Consider the following 22937-nt stretch of genomic DNA (forward strand, 5'->3'; position numbering starts at 1 on the left):
GAACACAGTCCGTGAGGGTTGCTGGATTACCATTAGAGGGTTGGATTCCGAGCCGAGGGATGATCACAGTGGCTAATGTCGTCACGTCATGGCCCCCACTTTTATCTGGAGACAGTAGGCTGCCCCTCAGTAGTCTGTTTACTTGGGGAAAACCCATCGTGTCTGCTGTTGATTTTTCCTGTCCTGACTCCGTGTAGGCCAACCCCTTTGTATTAACCTACCCTTTGTCCTGTCAGCCCCTACCATGCAGTAGGTTAAGTTCTATCAGGAATAAACAGCCAGGATTTGCCTTAATGTTTCCCAAGTCTTCCCCAAGAGCTCACTGGCAGACAGGTCAGGGAGAGTGGCTGCCGTTGATGCCAATTTCATCCACTGTGCCTTGCGTTCACTAATTTAACTTTCCAGGGATAAATATCTCCCATTCCTGAATTGCGCTGTTCGCTCAGAGCCTATAAAGACATCTAGGCTACCCTTCTCAAAATTCTCTTTCAACTGATTTATGGTGGACTCAGGGCATCCAATATCTTTTTTCAAGCCCCCCAATTTGTTCTAGTTGAGCACCAAGACTAAGCCTCCTGAAATCCTCATTCCCAGGCTGGGTGATCTGCAGATAAACCTTCAGGCCTTGGTGATGTCTTGCAGGTCTCTGAGCAGAGACACGATACCACGGAAGGCTGGTTCACAAAGACGAGTCTAGGGGTAGAAAAGTGATGGGATCTTGAGCAAATCAGATATGTAGTGAGGTTTTGAGGGCCTGACCGGAGTTGGAAAGGCAAAGAGGAAACTGATGTGTGACATTCCATAAGCCTCTGAAGGAATTAAAGGAATAGGAAGTGAATGTGGACTCCAGGCAGTGCCAAGAGAAAGACACAACAGTTGTAGCTACATTAGTATCATTGACAATGATGAGCACCTGAAGACACAGGTATCCACCCATGAGCCCAGTAAATGAGCAACCCAGATCTGCTTAACTCAATAGTTTTCTGTGCTCCGGAATCCAGAATTTGGATTTGTGTTTTAGAATTGCATATGTGGTACCTTTGGACCTATCAGAGACATCTATGTAAATTTACTGAATAAAATAATCATGGTGTGGTAAGAGGGGAAGGAGAAACGGCAAGTTTTTCTCATATTCTCTACCATCTCTGTATCACCAGACCGGACCATGGCGCTGTGGCCAGAGGCATTTCTGCAGCCCTTGCCAGCTGACCTCTGGAAAGACTTACAGGGTCTTAGAGAACATTTATGTGGAAGTTTTATTGCTGCCATCAAAAGTGAATTCCACTTTTGGCCTGCATCCGTTCTTGCTGTCCTAGCGCGTTTAAAAAAACGTGATGTTGATTTGAGAGCATCACATTTGATCCAGTTTCTGATCTTTTTTGCTCGAAATATTCTTAAGCAGTTGCTTTTCTGAAAAGTAGGGTGTTCTGTTCTTAGTGTATACAACATTTGCAAAGTCTTGGTAGGTTGTATCCTGAATATGTGCCAAATAAATATTTTTTTTAGAGATAAAGACGTGAGAGATCTTTTGAAGGCGCATCAAAAGATTTGGTGACTGAGTGAATATGAGAATTTTCATAGAGGAAAAGGAGATAGTTGTCACTATTGGATCTAAGATTTCTGAACTATCTTCTTCAAGAGACATTTTGGGTTTGGGATCCCTAAGATTTGCAGGAGTAAAGATTAAAGATTTAAATAATGTTAAAAATCAGATCACTTCTAATATTTGGCTTATGTCTTATCTCTGCTCTCTGCCTCAGCACTGTCAAGTGTCTCATGGATTCTCAAGCTGACTTCCTGTCTTTGATGTATTTCAGGAGCCTTTTATTATTAGCATTGGAACTCTTTTCTGTTTCTTTCGGTCCACCCAATTTCTTGTTTATCCCAGCACCAGCATCCTTTGAGGCTCCCTGTCCCTCTGGCCTGGCTTTGGGAGGCCCAGTTAGCTCACACCCCTGACGGTGGGGTCTGCATGAGGCCTGCCCTCTGGCTGTGGATTTGAAGAGCTGGGGGCTCAAATGTGCCCTTCTACCCCAAGTTCCCTGACCAGGCTTCGTCAAAGAGTGTTATTCAGGAAGCCTGACTCATTAGCTAATTAATATATTATCTATAATCATAATAATAACCCCTTTTTAAGTATTTGCTTTGCATCTCAGCATCTTTTACTTATATCATTTACAACCTAGTAAACTAGGTATTACAACCCCCCTTTTTGCAGATCAGAGAACCGAGTCTCAGAGAGGTAATGAAACATGTTAAACGTCTCACATTTGAAATGTGGCAAAGCCATGCCTCAAGCCAGGGCTGCCTGGCTCCCCTAGTACACTCTCTCCACTTTTCTCTGCTGCTTTGAGCCAGCAGGTGTCAGGTTTTCTGGTTAGTAACCTGTTACTGCCCATGGTCATGGGGTACGGTGGAAAGATCTCTGGGGTTGAGTCACGGGGTAGACTTGTTATTCTGTTCTGTCGAAAGTGTGCGACTTCTGCAAACCTCGGTCACTTCATCTGCAAAATGGGGATTAATACCTTAAAGGAAAGCTATTGAATGAGGAAATACATATAAAAAATTGTTTTTAACGGTTAAGGAGTGATGTAAAATACCTGGTAGTAACAGTAAAAGGAATTGCAGAGCTAATAAGTAGCTGAGCTGGGGCTGAAACTTGGTGTTCAGACTAAACATTGGGTTTTTCCTATTGCATCAGGCTGGGCCAACGTGAGCATTGCCCCGGGGCCACTTTCTTGGCAGACCATAGGTGATAATTGTGTCTGCCTGACAATACTAATTCATTTGGAAGAAGTAACAGTTGTCTTATCTCACTTTCCTCATTATGTTAATGAATTTTTATCATTTACTCAGTCGTGTTGGCATGTCTGTCTGATTTTGTATTTTATACTTCCAGCCGTTGCATGTACTTGAGGCTCTACTTTTCAGTGTCATCACAGGCTCTGACAGATCACCCCTTTCTCTCAGCCCTGGAACCCTTCGGATGGGCAACAGAGATGCTTCACTTCAGACTTATTTCTTTCCCAGATCCAGTAGGGCTGCCAGGAAGGGTGTGTGTGAATTGAGTCTTTGGAGAAGTCTGTCCAGAATCTTGTTTGATGTGTTTCTCCTTCCCGGTTGCATCTTGTCTTGTGAGCACAGTGATGCAGGCTATTATTATTTGTTAGCTCCGACTGTGTGTGAGATAATAAGTGTTTTGGCAGAAGCCTTGCTTCAAGGGGTGTGTATCAGTAAAAACTCAGTAACTAAAAGTTTGATTATACTATGAACTGTGCTATTCATGGAGTTCTTTAGGACACTTTGTTGATTTTAATTGACTATCTAAATATAGACCTTCATCTGAAGCAGTATAGCTCAGGCTTCTGATTTAAACTATCTCAGGTCCTTTCCTAGTGATGCCATTCACTAGCTCTGTGTCCCTGAGCAAGCTGCTTAGCCTTTTTCATCAAATAATGGGAATAAGAATAGTCCCTACCTCACAGGGCTATTATCCAGATCACATGATTGAAGCCCTTAGAGCAATCCTTGACATGCCTTACCCACCCAGCGGACACATGCTACAGTCAATACATCTGCAAAATTTTAGTTTGCTTTCAAATCTCCTTTGGAATTGATGTTATTTCTCATCTGGACTCTTTTTCAGTCACCAATATGTTTATCTTTTATAACTGTAGAATTAGAAAAAAGTTTTTAAACAATCTCTGTGTTTTTTACCCTTGGGTTATACCTTCTGAAATAAGAGTCAAGTTTAATACGAATATGTCCCTATATAAGAAAAGAAAAAAGTCAGGTCTAAGAGAGTAGGACCCAGTGGGAATTTTCATAACTTCATTGTCTTATCAATCATTCACTCTGGGCAGGAATGCCGCCCTCTGATGCTTGCCTGTGCGTGTGCATGTACACACGCACACACACATACACACGCACACACCCTCATTCCCCTACCTGGCTAACTTTATCTGTCTCGTTGAAATGTAAGTAGTGTGACTTGACTTAGCTTGTGCATTTCTTTAGGAATCTTTTCCTAATACAAATTCAGGAATCCCTAAAACTGTACCCATATCTCCAAGGTGTTATCACAGTGTTGGTGCACATGCCCTCCAGGGCAGGAGACACATTTCATCCCAGCCTCGCCCTTGGCACGAGGAGGCACTTAGACAGTGCATGCTGGGTAAGCAAATGCACATACAATTTTTGTTTTAAATTTTTATCCTTTCTAAAGTGCAAATAAATGTAAAGTAGGCAGAGCAGCATTTCAATTACATTAACTTGAACAGTTACAAGGGAACAACAGCTAGTGTGGTCAGAACCAGCAGAGAGATTTTGAGACTAGCAAGGGGGAGATAGGAGGAATGGTCGACTCTACCTATTCTCTGGGATACCCACCCCCAAATACGACTAAGATATTTTTACATTTGCTAGAATCAGTTGAACTGAATTGAAAACACTATTGATTTTTAAGTGTGGAATAACCTTCAGACTAAGAAAAACAATTATAGTCTTTGAATCCAATTATTAATGTATCATTGTAAATAGCTCCACCCCCACCCCACCCCCCAACATTCTTTCCATTTCTTTGAAATTGTAGCATATGTTTCCATTTGTATAGTGAATGCAGTCAGAAACATTACATTATTTCCTATTTGAATTGACGTTTCCTATGAAATCTGTCTTGACTGCGTTTTACATTCGTTTAGCTGGTTCCCAGCCAGCTATATGAGAACTAGGGAGTTTGTTAGAAATCCTTATTTCTAGGCCCTGTCCTTGGAGACCAGGATTCAGCAGGTCTGAAGACAGGCCCAGACATGGGCATTTTTTAAGTACTTTGAGGATTCTGATAGGCTGCTGGACTTAGGGACCACTGGGACATTTTTCTAATTTTAAGGCACATACATTTCTAGAGTATTTTTTGGTCCACTTTAGTAGTCAAGTGAAGGCACTTAAGAAAGACCTTATAACCATAAACAAAGCAAATTGCTCTAATTGCTGTGAGATGCAAAGCAAATAATTTCACATATGCTGTATAATCTGTCTGATACCTTCACATTCTTTTAACATGGGTTTTAGTCCAGGGGAAGAAACAGTTTTTTCCCTGAAAGGGCCAATGTAATTATGGTTATGTATACTGTAAGCTTCAAGTAATTACGGAGCACTCCATTCTTGTACCGTATTCTGAGCAAATTACCGGCCTCTGATCAATAAAATTTCTTTTTAAGCATCTGTAAATTGAATCCAAGAAATGAAAATTCCGATCAAAGTTCAGCCATAGCTAATTATTTTAAATCTTCTGAAAAATATCAGTGTTACTGAGAATGTAGATGTCCTATTAATGTACCTGGCATACTTATTTTAATATATGAAATGAGTTACTTTCCATTATTCTTCCTTTTTTTTTCTTTCAACAAAAGACACAAAATATTTTATGTCTAATCATACTACTAACCAAAGACACAGTGGGGACATTATTATACTTTCATTTAGTAATTCTAATAGGATTTATTGTTTTTTTTCCTTTTCTCTTTTACACACAGCTTTCTCTAAGGAATTCTAAATACGAAAGTTGTGTACTCATGACATAGTAATAATCTAAAGAAATTAATCCTGTTGATTATCATTATGATGTGCGATTCCACTTTTTCTGGAAATGCTGGGGGCTTTTTTGTTTTCTGTTTTTTTTCTGTTCCTCTTTTTTTATTTTTATCCTTGGCCACACTGCACAGCATGTGGAACTACCCCAACCAGGGATCGAACACATGCCCCCTGCCGTGGAAGCACAGAGTCTTAACCACTGGACCACCAGGGAAGTCCCATATTTTTTAAAAATATGAACTGTATGGGTAATTGTCTCTCTCAAAACTTTAAACCTTAAGAGAAATCACATCAAAAGAAACAAGAATCGTCCAGATATCAGCCCCCCAACAAGTCAGAACTGTTTCTTTTTCCTTGTTGCATTTCTGTTCTTGTCCATACATTATTTTTACATAGTTGTAATCACGTTATAGGTACAGTGTCTTCTGCTTATGTTGCCACTTAGCCTTAATTGCACTGTTTTTATGTTGCCACATAGTTTTCTAATTATTTTAAATGTCTGTGTAATATTATATAGGCTGGTTGTACCATTGTACTCTTGGACTTTCCAGTATTCTTGAATGTTCACGTGATTTACAACATTATAAAATGGAGTTTCATTGTTAACAAACCTATGCTTCAAATGAGTGAGAGTGCATGTTTTGACCTTGGATCTAGGGTATAAATCTTCTGATTACATGGACCATTTGAACAGATAACTTCCTCATGGAGCTGAAATATTTATTATACCTACTTGTGCCTGTGAGAAAGCATGGCTCTGTAATCAGTGTGACACGTCATCCCAGGCTCATTAGTTTTCTACTTTCCGCCATATCTTATGAAATACCAGTTTGGTTTCTGTATTCGTGTGACCTGGAGGTCAGGAGCTGAGTACTAGGATGCTGAATGAGTTGCACAGATGGAGTCAGACCTTTAGAAGTCCTCACAGAGGATGGTTCCCTCATTCTTCCCTATAATCTCTCTAATTAAGCATATAACATATTAGTTCAAAGAAATTCAACAGAGTTCTGACTTTTGCTATGGTGGTGACTCTAATCCTCGTTTTGTTTTGTTTCGAAAGAGCAAATTATTTCCAAATTTATTTCAGTTTCCTTTTGGGGATGGGGGCCACCTGGCTTGGTTGGACCCTAAGCAAGTGTTTGCTCTTTTCTTGAGTACCTAAGCAATTGGTAACAGTTCATTAGGTTGGGTGTTCACAGAATATTTGCTCTGTACCCCAAAATTCTTGATCACCGATAGCAAACAAAAATAGTGTCTTAGGAACTCACAGCAGCCTGAATTTTTCATGTTAAATTTCACCATGATTTTTCATGATAATGGATTCCTTTCATCTAATTCTATCATGGAAGTACAAAGGCTACCAATGGAGAGATGAGAAATCTGACTGACTTAAGCATGTTTTGAATTGAGGTCGCCATCAGTTCAAGGGGATTTTGGGGGAAGAAACGGGAATTTTGAAGATCTGACTATACGGTATTTTAACAAAAGGCTTTCCCTATGCAGTAAGGCCACCAAACGGAAGTAGTCTTTGTTATGCAGGATGTGATTAATATTACCTCATCATTTAATTTTAGAACTTCTAAAATAAAGTTGCTTGCATCAGTTCAAGGCTGGTTTGAAACCAGAGAGTGCCTACTTTTTCTTTTTTTTAATGAGAGAAGAGACATGTGATTACTAAAAGTTTGGAAAATAATGAACTGAAAGAAGTCTCCCACAGTATCTTTTCCTTTACCAAAACCTCTGCTAATATTTTTCTTATGTGCTTTTTTTTCTTTACAGTTTTTTAACCCTGTTTTACATATAATCTGAATCTGATCTATTTCACATAACACTACTTCGTGTGCTTTTCTCCCGCAGTGTTTACAATCTTCCTGTCAGTTGTAATCTGTCTAGTCTGTCCTTCTGATGTTCCGTAATGTTCCTGTTCATGCTTCCTCCTATTATTGGGCATTTAGAATGCTGAATTGTCTGTCCCGTACACAGTGATGGTTATCAGAACACTGGCCCACACACCATGTTAATAGTGATCATACAAGTCAGGGAGGTAACCTGATCCTGCTGTGATTTAACTTTCTCAACCAGTATTGTGCATTTTTTACTGAATTCCTTTCTGCCTGTTTCCTTTTGTTTTGGGTTTTGTTTTGAGGGGGTCTTTTCAGAGGAAAGGGAGCTGGTCATGAGCCACTTCACAGGTGGGTATTTTTGTCTTTCTTTCCTTAGTGGTGAAAGTGGTGCTGGAAAGACCGTGGCTGCCAAATACATCATGAGCTACATCTCCAGGGTGTCTGGAGGAGGCCCCAAAGTCCAGGTGAGCTGGTGCTAGGGCCCATTGTGAGACTTTGCGCTGTGTGAAAGTAAGAGGCTCCATTTGCTGTTTAAAAAAGAATTTTTCTTCCACAGGGAAGACGTTGGTTTTATAACCAAGAAACTTGAAATATGCAGAGAAACAGCATGTTATGGGCTGGAGATGCCTAATATGTAATGAGTATTATATACAATCGATGAAAAGGTCACAAATCCAGAAGTAAAACAGACAAAGGGCACGAGAGCCATCTCATAGAAAAGGAAATATAAATGACTCTTAAAACATGAACATATGCGCACCCCCGTGATAATAAGAGAAATGCAAATTAAAATTACATTGAAAAACTATTTCTTAACTGTCAAAATGGCAACAATTTTGTAGTATTTTAAACACTGCTGGTAAAAACATAGGGGCGTAGACTCTCTAACACATTACTGGTAGGAACATGAACTAGTACACTGCTGTGGAGGGCATTTCGGCAATATTTTTCAAATCTATAAGCATACACCCTTTGACTCATCAATTCTGCTTGGGAGAATTTAACCTTTAGGTGTCCTGAAATGTATACAAAATGATAACATGTGTAAAGATCTTTGATGTGACATTTTCTGATGATGGAGAAGACTGGAGGCAGATGCTCATCAGTTGGTGATATAATTTATGGGGAAATAATTTATGGTTCATAATAGACTAGAATATTAGACAGCCATAAAAAATGAAGCTTCAGGTACTGATGGGGACTGATCTTCAAGCTATATCATGAATTGCAAAAAGCGAAGTTCAGAACATTGCCTATAATGTGCTACCACTTGAGAAAAAGGAGAACATATATTTATAATATTTACATTTGTTTGCATGTGTATAGCATAGCTCTAGAGCGATACATAAGAAATTGATAATAGTGATTTCTCCGGGGAGGAAACTGGGAGACTGGGGGAGGGGCATCTGTCCATGTAGAACCTCGCAAACCTTTTATTTTTTATGTTACTTTATTTTTTTGATAGGTAAGAGATGGATTTATTTAGAGAGAGAATACATTCCATAGGCAGAATGCGGTCTGTCTTAGAAAGTGAGAGTGGCTGCGAACCTTTCATTTTCTGAACGATGTGAATAAATCTCCAATTCAAAAAATTTACAAAGATTTTAAAATGGAGAAAGGAAAGGAAGGAGGAAGGATTAGAGCATTAGCAGGAAACATTAGGAAAGGGGGGAAACCCAGAGAACGAGGACACAGGAGAGGGAGAAAGAAAAGGGGGGGATTATAGTATGGGCAGAGAAGGGGCAGGTTCAAGAGGACAGCATGAAGAAAGCAGTAGATGCAGCCTTTTCTGTCTTGAGTTTTGCTCGTTGTGGTAGAGGAATCAGCATCAGCAGGACTGGTGAAGCCCCCCACCCCCACCCCCAGAGAGTAGTGGAGGATGGCTATGGGGGCTAAGGTCCACAGGGGGCTGCCCAAACTCACAGTGCTCATCACTGGCACAGACTGCTGGGAACTTTTATTATTATTATTATTAGAAATCATGATGCAAGGTAGATTTCACCCAAAAGATTAAGTTTTTAGTTAGAATCATTTAATGTGATGTTATTGCCGTAGTCAGCTGTAGACTAAAGACACATCGAGGGCTTCCCTGCTGGCGCAGTGGTTGGGAGTCCGCCTGCCGATGCGGGGGACACGGGTTCGTGCCCCGGTCCGGGGGGATCCCACGTGCCGCGGAGCCTGCGCGTCTGGAGCCTGTGCTCCGCAGCGGGAGAGGCCGCGGCGGTGGGAGGCCCGCGTACCGCAAAAAAAAAAAAAAAAAAGACACATCGAAATTGTTTATTATGGCTCTGTCTGCTAAATCAATAGTGCTCCATCCTGTCCTGGGGGATCAGAAAGCTTAAGGCGGAGGCCAGTATTCCTTACACAGAGTAAAAGGGCCTTAGAGTGGCCTCCTCTACCAAATGAAAGGAAGAGCTAGAGCAGCACCATCCAGTAGAAAGATGGTGCATGTCACATGCATAATTTAAAATTGAATAGTTACAGTAAAAAAAAAGTAAAAGCATATGAAATTCACTTTTAAAATATATTTTATTTAACCCAATATATCCCCATATTATTTCAGCATCTAATTACTAATCAATTAATGAGCTATCTTACATTCCTTTGTGTCCTAAATCTTTGGAATCCAGTGTGTGTTCTACACTTACAGCACATCTCGGTTGGGACTGGCCATGTTGCATGGGCTCAGCAGCTTCCATGTTGGACAGTGGGTACAGCCCTAGGACTTAGGTTGATATGGTACAGTCCACCTATCCGTAGAAGTCCATGCCCTATCCGTAGAAGATGGACATGGAGCCAGGAATCCAGGATGCTCTTTTGTGTATGGGCTGCTCCTTTAATTCACTCTTTCTCTTTTCCCCCTATATGCTTACCACATGCCACAGAATTCTGTTGGACATCTTGATAGTTGATGGAGGGATGGATGGATACATGCATAAAGATTCCCAGTTACAAAGACAATAATTAAAGAAGGAAAGAGATAAGGAAGGGTCTTTCTTTTGTTCTGTCCCTACAAGAAGTTGAGTGTTGATAAATGGTGTAGGCAGGCCTGGCCATCAGACAACAAGTATGAAAGATTAATGAAGACCCACAAAGTCAAAATTAATTTTTCAAAGAAAAGCAAATTTTGTATAAATCCATGAGTTTTTAAAGGAGAAGGATGCTTAGAAGTATCTTTCTAAGCTTTGAAACCAACTTCATGGTGGGACCATCCATGATTTACTCTTCCTTCCATTGCTAACGACGTGTGCCTGGTTGATGGAATTCCAGTTCTCAGTCCTCTTCTCAATGTCCAGGCGGTGGCAGAGGAGCACTTTGGCTGTTACATAGTTAGTAGTTAGTGCCTTCATCTAGTCCTGTTTGCTGCAGGCGATGACCTAGTGGCCAGACTGCAGACGTTTCATGTTGATTTTTCTCTTCCTGTTTTCCTATGAGGACAAGGATACAGAGCTCTTGGCTTGAAATTAGTCAGTAGCTAAAGAGCACAAGCCAGAGACTTGTTATTTCTGGAACATGTTTAACCATAGCATGTGAATAATTAGAAGTACAAGGAATGACTCACTTGTTCAAAATCCTCTCCAACATCAACTCCTATCTGTTGAGCTGTCTTTGCCCATGGGGTGTTCTGTACTTTTCAGTCTGACATCAAATTGGGGTGTATGAAAACCAAATTCTTCCCCTCCAGTAGGCCAGGAATTGTTCCACACAATCCAGTGTCGGCCCTTGTTGCTCAAGTGGGAAAGAACTGGCAAAACCCGCAGCACCGGGGAGCTGGTTCGAAATGCAGACTCTCGGGCCCCACCTCAGACCTACTGAATCGGCATCTGCATTGTAATGAGATTCCCAGGTGATTCACACACATGAAAGTTCGGGAAGCTTAAGACTGTGTCCGCAGCTTTGTTTGGGGAGGAGAAACTGTTTCATTTCCCTCAAGGTGCCTCTCACTTGCAGTGAAGAGAGGGAGTGCGGGATGCAGTAGGGGGGGAGAGAAGTTGAGTAGAACAGGAGTAATGACAGTAAAGCCTCCAGTCAGAACCGAAGGAGATGCCCCGTCCTGCCTTGGTGCCCCGTACACAGGGAGCACGGGATGAAGGTGCAGCATCCGATCTGGAAACCCAGTCTGGGAACGTTTGCAGATCCTGATTTACGGTGGCACCCTGGCCCCACAGAATCCTGCGTCAAGACAAGGGAGCTGGAAGGCATGACCACAAAAACAGGGTTAGTTCTGTCAAGAGGAAAGAGTAAATCCTCCAGAAATCCCAGGGACCTGGATTTGAGGCCTCTCACCTTCACCGCATTCAGAAACCAGGTCCTTCGGAAAGTCTGGCTTTACATCGTGGAGTAGGTGTTCGCATCTTCCTAACCTGTGGTCTTTTTGCTGTGACAGCACGTCAAGGACATCATCCTACAGTCCAACCCGCTGCTGGAGGCCTTCGGGAATGCCAAGACGGTCCGGAACAACAACTCCAGCCGATTTGTGAGTTTCTTTCCTGTGATAGAGAATGTCACCTGATTGATGATGTTGACATTCCTGATTTAAGTCCTGTGGTCCCGAGGAAATAGGGGGTTTTCACAGATCATCAGGAGGCCGCCTTTTCAATCTTTTCCTCATTTTCTCTAGCGGCGAGCTGCCAGGCTTCAATTTGCCCTTTGACTCAAGTTATTTTGGGGCCTTGGGGATGGATAATTTTTGAAACCAGTTCTCAATTTGAAGTGCCTTCCTAAGGAAAATGGAAGTGTCCGCTTTGGTCTTGGAGGAGATTGCTTTGGGCCCTGGAGAAAAAGCCTTCTTTGCCTGACAAAGAACTGAGGAGACTAGATCCCAGGTCTTGTCGCCTTGCTTTGCTTCATAGAACTTGGTCTGTGGACCCTGAAGGAAGCACTTTGATCCGGCACCCTGGAAGGAAACTTCCTCCTCCCTGTCAGCCAGAGGGAGCCGGCCGCTTACCCCACCCCTCTTGGCTTTGTGTGTGCGTTTTTTGCATGTTCATGGGACATAGTGACATCTAAAAGTGACTGGACTTAGCCTACAGATTCCTCCTAACTGGCCCACTTACCCAAGGGAATGAAAATATCAGGCGAATGCCTGCATGCCTATTGAGACGTTTTTCTGAGTGTCTCCCGAGGGGGTAAATTAGAAGGCTGGCAAGGACGAATGTGAATATACGCCCCTTGACAAAAAGCCACATTTACAAAGAAATGAATGTGTGCTCGGTAGCTCTGATTTATGTAGATTTTGTATCTTATCTCAACCATAGATTATGTCTGGCAGTAAAGCATTTAGGGAGCCATCTGTGAGGTGGATTCTGGACCATTTTAAAATAAATAAGTGAGAATTTTGGAGAAAAACGGTTTCTTTTTTACCCTTCTGTTTTGGAAGGAAGCTTCCCTTTCCAAGAGAATTCTTGCTCAGTTCTCATGCAGTAATTGTTGAGCTCCCTGGTGAGTTTTATCTGTCAGAATTATCCTCGCTTTCCTCGCTGTTTAATATTTTGCAAACTACTCATCTGTTCATCTCTCATGTTTCTGCTCAATGCCAGTTGTCCATCTCAATCTGCCTTGGAAAGATGGACTTGACCAAATTGAACTCTCTAGCTACCCATCCCCCTTCTTTTGCCTTCCTTAGAGAGCAGGAGGATAACCGTATCAATATTTTCCTTGATATTTCCAATATAAATTATTTTTTATCCTTGGACAAGGAGGCTACAGCAGTCAGTTTTTGTAAAGCAAAACAAAAATACCCAGCATTTATTATTTTCCTGATTACAGAATTTCGTACAACCCTGATGGAAAGATGGGAGAACTGTACGGAAAGGCAGTTCTCTCTCTCGTGCACACGTGCACACACGTAGTGGAGTCTGGTGGGGCATCAAAAGATGTTCTCATTAATCATAAGAGAAATGTAAATTAAAACCATATATCATTTTCTGTCTCTCAGATCATGAAACATTAAGGAGAAAAGACGCTATTGGTTGAAGACTGACACCTCCCAGGAGAGCGATTTGGCAATTCTTATCAAAGTTTAAAAGACTCATTGTCTTTGACCCAACAATACTTTTAGGGTATAATATCCACGTTTCCTGTTAATAATGATTTATTTTAAAAGAGATCCATAATGTTAAATCTTTTTTAAAAGGTTACAAAACAATATCTATAATATGGTCCTATTTATTTTAAGATGCACATTTATATAAAGCATAATTAAGGTGTCTGCAAATCCACGTTTGAATATCCTATTACAGTGATTAGTAGGAGGTAGAAGTGGCATCGGGGTGGGATTATGGGTAATTTCACTTAAAATGGATATGTAGTGTGAATTATAAAAATTCATCTATTTCCACTTATAAATCTTTCCAAGTTTTAAGAACTACATTATGAAATATTTCAAATACTATTTTAAAATAATACAATGAACATTGGGGTACCCAGTACCTAACTTAAGAAATAGAACATTACCAAGAGTTGAGGTTTCTTTTCATTTAGTAATGGAAATATCATATCCTTCTTTATACAGTTTCCTCTTTCCCCCAGGCTGCTTTACAACAAAACTAAACTTTTTGCTCTCTCCTAAGGGATTTTGCCTTTTATATTACAATTTTGAGTTGTGTATAAGCATTTCTGTTACATTAGAACAGTGATTCTCAAACTTGGCCACATATAAAAAACACCCAGGCTTTTTACAGCTACTCCTGTCTGGGTGCCAGTCCCTAGCGACTGACTTACTTGTCTGGGGTGGCATCAGGAAGCACTTCTTTTCCTTTCTTTCTTTTTTAAAATTTAAGTTAATTTTAATATTTATTTATTTGGTTGCGCTGGGTCTTAGTTGCAGCAGGCAGGCTCCTTAGTCATGGCTTGCTGGCTCCTTAGTTGCAGTACGTGGGCTCCTTAGTTGTAGCATGCGAACTCGTAGTTGCAGCATGTGAACTCTTAGTTGTGGCATGCATGTGGGATCTAGTTCCCTGACCAAGGATCGGACCCGGGCCCCCTGCTTTGGGAGTGCAGAGTCTTATCCGCTGCGCCACCAGGGAAGTTCCCCTAGGGCAGCATTTCTTAAAGGCTCCGCAGGTCTTTCTAACATGTAGCCAAGGTTGTGAACCATTTCCAGAAGGACTTGAGAGTTTGCCGTTTACCACATCTGCCCTTCCTGGATTTGATGTCCTGTTTTGTTTCATTTCCATCCCCAGGTTGACGGGGAATGGCAGTGGGGTGGTAGGGTTGTACACAGATGGGCACTGAATTATTCCCTTCAGAACGTGGCCAAAGGGAAAGATGGCGAAGGACGGCCACGGTAGGAAGCAGAGGGGTCTTGTTAGCAGACTTTTCTCGTGAACCACCGTAATTCGGGATAGCTGCGGTTTGTGGTGCTTCTGGATGTTTATTTTGGGGTTTATTTTTGGGAGAGGAAGGAGTCAGCAGAGTAAAACAGATAGACAGTTAGATGGTGGCTTTCCTTTGTAGCCTTTTTGATACCTGGAATTGGCGAATACCTTAGCAGGAACACAGCAGGTACTAGGTGCTGTCGGCAGCAGGAAAAACACGCAGCAGGCTTTTCTTCTCCTTAGTGAGTTTATGGTTCTAGGTGGAGACTTGCTGCTTGGCAGGCTTCAGCCCTGAGATGGGGGGGTTTCATCAGCATACACGTTTTAAAAATATTAAATGTGAATGCAGTTAGGCTGGGCATGCTCTCCAGTCTGACCCTAGGCCACACCACTCCCTAAAACCCACATTTTCATCTTTTTCTTCATTTATACTTGCCCTCTTGGACCTTTCTGAGGACTGGAGAGAAACTAGATTGTAGTGGGGGAAAAAAAATCATTTACTTAACAATCTGGACACCTTTTTCAGCTACTCTCCAGGGTTCTTTCTCTTTTGTTCCCTATTAGCAGTAATTTAAAAGGAAGTATTAACAACAGTAGCAAAAAGCCCCACACCCATAACTAGCTGGAAAGGACTTATAACCAAGTGTTTTTATTTTACGTAAGCATATTAGATGCTCCAGAGGTAAAAGGGGATTGCTTTTGCTCAAAGCCGTTAAAGTAAGTCTGCCCAAGGGAAAATTTGCTTCCTCTGAAAGAGGCAGATAGAGTTCACTCTTGTTAGATCAAGGGGACCATGTGACTTTCTGTCCTATTCTTCACAGCTTCCGGTTTAGCAGGCAAGCACCTACTGGGGGAAAATGGGAAGGGATATAGTGAGCGTATCCTTATTTAGTCAGGTTAGAATGATAGATTCTCTCTCTCAATACAGGATTGTGTGATTGGACAAAGGCATGGGGTATTGTCTGATAGGAAATGGTGAGGAAGTCTAGACCAGAACTGGGAGTAATTCAGCACATATCTTTCATTAATGAATTTCCTTGAATTATATGCTATATCCAAAGCCTGTGTGGAACATCATGTTTTTGTTCACCAACCATTGAAGGAAATCCCTAATTTTCTTGCAGGGAAAATACTTTGAAATCCAGTTCAGTCCCGGTGGGGAACCAGATGGTGGAAAGATCTCCAACTTCCTTCTGGAAAAATCTAGGGTGGTGATGAGGAACCCCGGAGAGCGGAATTTTCACATATTTTACCAGGTTTTCCTTTATATTATTTCTTGCCTACTTCCTTATTCCTTCTCCACATTTAAAATTTTCTTCTCTCAGTCCTCAGGTTTAGACAGTCTAGTCTGGCAGGCCCAGGAGTCTTTATTGCCGTAGGTTGTGTATGTCCGTGTGCAAAAGAATTGTGAGAATGCCCTTACCTGCAAGGACAATAAGTTCTAGTTGGGATGAGAAGACAAAAATTTCCCTAGAGTGAAATAATCAGGAAAGTGTCGGCACACTTCAGAACAAAAGTAGGAATGTTTTATTCTTTGCCAAATAGGAATTCACAAGAGGAGACTTGGCTGGGATGGTAAGGAGAGCCGTTAAGGAGGCACAGGATAGCATCAAGGGGACATTGACTCAGGCAAGTCAGGTGGCCTGAACAAAGCAGGGGTGGGAGGGAGAGGGGGGACGGGGGAGGAGTAGGCTAATGTATGAATCAGGCCCCAGCTGGTCTGCAAGGGCAGAGGTCTCCAAAAGGTGAACTGTTGGACAAAAGGCTTGAAATAGACTTGGGCTCTTTCATGCCAGGTCAAAAAGTTTTGGCTAAGACTCTCAGAAGCCATGGAGAATTTGGTGCTAGAACAGTACGCCGGCTGCTTTGAACTTGTGTTCCAGGCTTCAGCAGTCATTTGCCTTGACTATTTTTAAAATGTTTTTAAGTATTTAAAAAATTTAATGATACCATACACAATTTTTTTTTTTTTTTTTTTTTTTGCGGTACACGGGCCTCTCACTGCTGTGGCCTCTCCCGTTGCGGAGCACAGGCTCCGGACGCGCAGGCTCAGCGGCCATGGCTCACGGGCCCAGCCACTCCGCAGCATGTGGGATCTTCCTGGACCGAGGCACGAACCCGTGTCCCCTGCATCGGCAGGTGGACTCTCAACCACTGCGCCACCAGGGAAGCCCCCCCATACACAATTTTTTAATGTATGGATTTATGTATTAATACTTCATATATCGGGATCCACGTTAGATTTTCTTTGAAGAGTTGGCCTGCAGTGGTTTTTTAATTTATTTTTTGTTATAATTCGAAGCTCATTGGATTGGAAGGCAGTTAAGCTGTGTTGGTAGCTCACATTCAGTCTTTTCAATTACATAGACATGTTAGGTGATGGCAAATAATTCTTCTGGTTGGCATCTGTTGGTTGAAAGCGTACATAAATGACCAAATGCTTCTGTTAATTCAGTAATGTTTTTAATTAAATCAGTCAAAGCAACATGTACAGATGTTTGAAAAGTAATTTCATGCGTTACACACATACTGTATTATTTATTGAGCACCAGACAGAAGTTCATAATTATTTCCCAGACACCTTTTAATAAATGGCAGCCCCACGCCCCTCCAGATTCCTCTTCCTACAGGTTGGAAATCCCCAGGTTAGTGACTGGGGATGTGATGAGATCAGGAGAAGACAGAGTTCCAGATTCTGACATAGAAGTAAAAGTCGAAGCTGTGAAATAGGGGAGACTCCTGTGGGAGTGAGTGTGGAGAGAAAACCATGCCCATATAGGACTTGGGGACCTGGGGACCACCTAGAGGATGAGGAGGCATTGAGGAACCAGGGAAGTAGTCAGAGGATGAAAGTCAAGATTGTGCAGTGTCACCAAAGCCAGAGGGAGCTCGGTGGAGGGGAGTGTGGGCCAGGATCCCATGTTCAGAGCTTTGCGGGGAAGGATGGGGCAAGGGCCTGGGAATCAAGAAAGGCCTGGTGGCCTCAGCCACTGGAAAGTAGCCATGAGGGTTATTTCATCAGAATGGCGATGGCAAGAAAGAAGCCAGATGAGGAGGTAGGTTCTGTAGCTTGAAGGATCTCAGGGAGAGGGGCAAGGAAAAGCTTCTAGAGGAGGCAAAGCTCAGCATGTGTTTGTAGATGGCAGAGAATTAAAGAAAGGGGTGTTTGAAGATTCAGGGAGCTACATACTATGGGGAGGAGACTGAGAAAGAGGTGGGGGAAGTTCTTCCTTAGACACCCCGCCCACCCCCACCCCCACCCCCGCCCCCCCAAAAAAGAAAAAAACAGCCAGAAGGAAGAAAGGAAAGAGAGTGGTGCAAAAAGATTTTGAGGATTTAGGGGAAAAAGCTCAGGGAACCTGATGTCGTCAAATGACCTAGAGCTTCTCGGTCATGGAGATGAGGTTCCCTATTTTAAGGGTGTGGAGCCGGGATGACATGAGGAACTTGACCAGGATGGAGGAGTGTGGATGGGGGCTAACTCCTGCCACCTGGGAGCCAGTGGTGGCTGGCACTGGCTTGCATGGGCTGTTCGCATCTCTCCCTTCAGGGACATTTGTTGGTAGTTTGGTCATGGTAGGAGGATTCACACCATGAAAGTCAGCAAACCACAGCTGTAGTCCCCACCCCCAGCTCAAGAATGGGTAGTTGAACGTTTTCCAGCACACCTAAAAGGGTCTTGCTCACAGCTAAGGCAAATACCAGAGATAGACCAGAAAGCCAAGGGACAGGGCACCAGCATGGGGGACCTGAGGCTGTTCTTGAATATGCACCCTGCAGTGAGAAGCAGGGAGGGTCCAGCTGCACTTTAAAAAGCCATGTGCAAGTTGAGCAGGAACAAAGTCATTGTAATCTGGCTTGCTTTCCACTTTTCCAAGGGATCTCACCAGTGTGACCGTGCAGTTCCCGTTATCGGACAAGGGAAAATTCTCAGCTCTTGCAGGTCTAATCAGAGTTAAGAATTAGAATTTGCAAAGATGATTTGGGGCTACTACACAGAGAGCAGATATGCTGAAGCCCCTCCACATTTTTGCGACCGGACCACCCATCCGTTTGGGAAGCAGGGATAGAAAGTCTCATCGCCTGGGCTCCGGGGCTGGTGGTGACAGGAACCGTGCGGTACATTCGGTTGCTTTCTGGGCCACTCCACGCACACGCCACTTTCTCTTGCTCCAGCTCATCGAGGGCGCCTCCGCAGAGCAGAAGCACGGCCTGGGCATCACCACCATGGATTATTATTACTACCTGAGCCTCTCGGGGTCCTTCACGGTGGATGGCATTGACGACAGGAAGGAGTTTCAGGAAACTCTGGTAAGTGCTGGCGCGGGGCAGCTCTTCAGACCGGGCATTGCCTATGGCAGAAAGGGCAGGGGAGGTTAGCAAAGCAAAGAACAGCCCGATATTCCCACCTCATGCTGCTGGAAGCACTCTATTTTCTGAAACACACTTGTAAACACCCTTAAATAGCCATGTGCCCAGTTGCTGGAGGACTACTTAATGATTTTAAATGGGTAAAAAAAAAAAAAAATTCATCATTACCTGCTGCAGGTGCTCTGATTAACAGATAAAAACTATTGTGGGTAATGCATTTACCATACCTGTTTGCCAACAGCTTATACAGTTGTTGAACTGTTTCCTTACAAAGGCAAAGCAAAAACTGCTCTTATGACCTTAATCAGGTTTAGAAATCTTAGAACACCTTCAGTCTCTTCTCCACCCGCTTTCTCTTCCCCTCTGTATTTATAGGTCAGAAGGAGAGCCTCTACTCCATTCTTTTCACAATTTATGTGTTTTATGGTATAAGGTATAAATCCAGGTAGATTATTGAGGGTTCACATCCTTGGGGAAACGACTTACTAAGTCAATCTAGAACTTTCTGAAGGTGGGCTGTTGACCCATTTAGCCTCAAAGAACTGCATCACCACTGCCCTTTGAGTCGGGTACCAGCCTGCCTCATCCCTCAGCCCAGATCCAGAACCAAGTGGGAGAACTGGCAGTTGGAGGTACAGTTGAGGGGAAGCTGACCTTTGTGCTCGTGTGTCCCGGGTGCCAGGGAGGAAGATGGCATCGAGGGGCCACACGGTCTCAGAGGAGCTGGGAGAAAAAAATGCAAATAGGCCTGCATTGGTCCTAGAGTACAGTTCTCTTAGGATATTGGTATCTAAGACTCAGGCATCTCAGCTCCTTTTATTGAATTTAATGGACCTCAGAAACAAGGCTTTTCTAATGATGCTTTTATTTGATCTTCCTGGAGATTTTTTCATCACGATCCTTTTGCAAGTACAATTTATTCTCAGCCCTGCCAGTGAAGAGGAAGATCTATGAGTATTGAGAGTGGCTGGAAAAGGGGCACTGGTGCCCTTGGAGGGAGAGGAGTGGCAACAAGGAGAAAACTAAGGGACGAAAACAGACTTGTTGACCGTGCAGCTGCCGCTCCATCTGAGTGTGTTTCCTCCAGAGCTCTCTCGCCCTTATTCCTGGAGGATTACACGTTCTCTGTGTAAGGACGGAACTGCCTTTCCAGCACCATGTTGAGACTTGAATGTGTGAGGGGGAGTTGGTCAGTGAAAATGTCAGGGGCTTCCTGCTGCCATCGCAGACTAAGCCAAGTGTAACTGCACACGCGGTTTGGCGTCTTTCTGATGTGCTTCTATAGCTGGGGACACACTTGTCTGGATCGCTTCTCTCTTCTTTTCCAGCACGCGATGAACGTGATTGGGATCTTCGCGGAGGAGCAGACGCTGGTGCTGCAGATAGTGGCGGGAATTCTCCACCTGGGAAACATCAGCTTCAAGGAAGTTGGCAACTACGCGGCCGTGGAGAGTGAAGAGTGTGAGTGGTGTGGGCACCCAGTTGCCAAATGAGGGGACGCAGTTGCTTAGTTCCGATCAGAAGTTACACACCACTTTCCTTTGCTCTGGGTTTTTTGGTGAGAGAGGCTGAGAACCCGTAGGTGTCCTGCTGTGGCAGAGCTTAACGGCCTCACGGGAGTCTGTGCCTCTTCTGTACACTCACACTATGGACCATTGATGAGATTGTTTCAGTTTATGATTAACTTTGGGGAAGTCTGGCAGAACCTCACATATAGGTTTAAAAATAAAGTGATACTTCAATGAAGATTAGTAAGATTTGTCTCCTACTAAAAATCTTTTCTGTAACTGCTCTTTAGGGTTGATACTCACCTAAAGGTTCTAAAGAGCATCACAGGCTATATATAAATAAGAAAAACTCATGTGTATAAGTTGCCCCATGGGTTGCATTAGACCGGGCTTCTGAAAACAGGAAAAAAAAAAAATGGACCCTGACTGTTGTGTTGGTATTGCTGGTGACGGCCTTTAATGTCCTCTCTGTAGCAGTCAGAGCCTGAAGACCTGAATGATCACTTTTACTCTTTGAGAAGAAATGAGGTGCAAAAGAGGCACGTTACTCGTTCTGTGTGCTTCGCTGTGCCACAGCCGCCGTGGCATGTGACTTTAGCCTCGTAGGCATCAGTTGGCTTTCCAGGCTGCTCTCAGAACCCACACATCCTTTAACCACCCAGGGAGACGTTTCTTCCTTTCTCAGCATTCTTCAAAGATGGTAAATTTAGATGCCTGGTAATAAATAGTATCCTACTCATTGCTGACAGTGCAGTAAGGCTCTTTCCATTCCAAATAAGGTTCTTTTTTATATTTTTGTTTTCTTTGGTGAAAAAAGAGGGAAGTTCTGCCAACTTTTGATGTCTGTCTGATAAAGAGAAACGTGAATTATGTTTACCAGGGAAGGGAGTGGGGTGGAAAACAATAAATACACAGGGTGTCCATAGGGTCTAGAAACACAACCTAATAATAATAATAACTGTGTTTCTAGACTTCATGTACCTTATCCTTCCCATTTAACAAATGCATGTATGTGTCCAGGAGGGTGATGAACACTTGCCTTTCAACATGGATCTCTCCAATTTCTGGGTAGTTTTCTGTGGACATAGACTGGAATTCTCTTGCCTTCTTGGTTCGTGCCATCCTTTACTGCCTCTGTAGGCTGGAGAAAAATGTCATGACTCTGACACAGCAAGCATTTCCCTGGGTGCTTGAGCCACGAAGTGGTTCGTTGCACATGAGTGTCCAGAGGAAGTAGCCTCCTCAGCCAACTGGGTAAAGCCCAGGATTGGCAACTGACTATGAAATCCCCTGATAGGAAGTGGTGCAGGGACGGAGATCAGAAAAGACTATGCTTGAAGCCAAAGAGGTCTAACAAAGAAAAGTGGCCTCCTCCCAATCATTTTGTTTTCTTTCAGTTGGTAATACCTTAACACGGTTCAGGGGGTACACGATCAGAGTTATCACATCTACCCCTTTGCTAGTCGACTTAGTTCCCTCCCCCGAGAGAAACACTGTTTCCAATCTCTTGTACTCCTTTCAAGGGAATATTGTGTTCCTGAGAAACTACTCATGTCTGTTCTTTTTTCCCCACTCTTGTATGTTAATGGGAGCGTATAACACGTTCTACAGTTGCTTTTTCACTTCACATTATATATTGGAGCTTATTCTGTATCAATTCATTAAGAAGCGTCATCCTTCTTATAGCTGCATTAGCATTCTGTTGCTGGGCTATACTGCAATGTATTGAACCAATCATCTGTCGATTGACATAAAGATGGTTTCACATCTTTTGCACTTCTAATTACTTAAAATGAATAACCTGGTTTGTGTCGTCTTTCTCATATTCGAGTTTATATACGGAATAGATTTATAGAGGGAAGGGCTAGCCTATGTTTTTATAAAGGAAGAAAGCAGACTTTCCTTAGCTCTTGTATGGTAGAAAAAATTGCTAAGACTCCCATCACAGCTGGCCTACTGAAGCAAGATATTAAATACAAATTAACCTAAGAACTTGGTTGAAGGAAATAAAAATACTACTTAAATAACCACGGGAATAAATTGACAGTGCTATAAATAAATTGACCCGTTATTAACGGGTTAGAAAGCACAGAACCTCAACACCCAAGACTGATACACCACATTTACCTTGCTGTTTCTTTTTTTTTTTTTTTCTTTGTGGTGCGCGGGCCTCTCACTGTTGTGGCCTCTCCCATTGCGGAGCACAGGCTCCGGGCGCGCAGGCTCAGCGGCCATGGCTCACGGGCCCAGCTGCTCTGTGGCATGTAGGATCTTACCGGACCGGGGCACGAACCCGTGTCCTC

General features: G+C 42.9%; 1 protein-coding gene across 1 annotated transcript in view; it reads left to right on the forward strand.

Moving 5' to 3' along the window:
* MYO1E (myosin IE) overlaps nt 1-22937 on the forward strand; it is a 202075-nt gene that overhangs the window by 111307 nt on the left and 67831 nt on the right. Inside the window, exons 5-9 of the mRNA XM_060005875.1 lie at nt 7813-7900; nt 11824-11913; nt 15880-16011; nt 18932-19066; nt 20455-20587. Coding sequence (XP_059861858.1) covers nt 7813-7900; nt 11824-11913; nt 15880-16011; nt 18932-19066; nt 20455-20587 — 578 coding nt within the window. The remainder of the gene's footprint in view (nt 1-7812; nt 7901-11823; nt 11914-15879; nt 16012-18931; nt 19067-20454; nt 20588-22937) is intronic.

This window comes from Delphinus delphis, chromosome 2 (assembly GCF_949987515.2).
Source record: "Delphinus delphis chromosome 2, mDelDel1.2, whole genome shotgun sequence".
NCBI classification, from domain to species: Eukaryota; Metazoa; Chordata; class Mammalia; order Artiodactyla; family Delphinidae; genus Delphinus; species Delphinus delphis.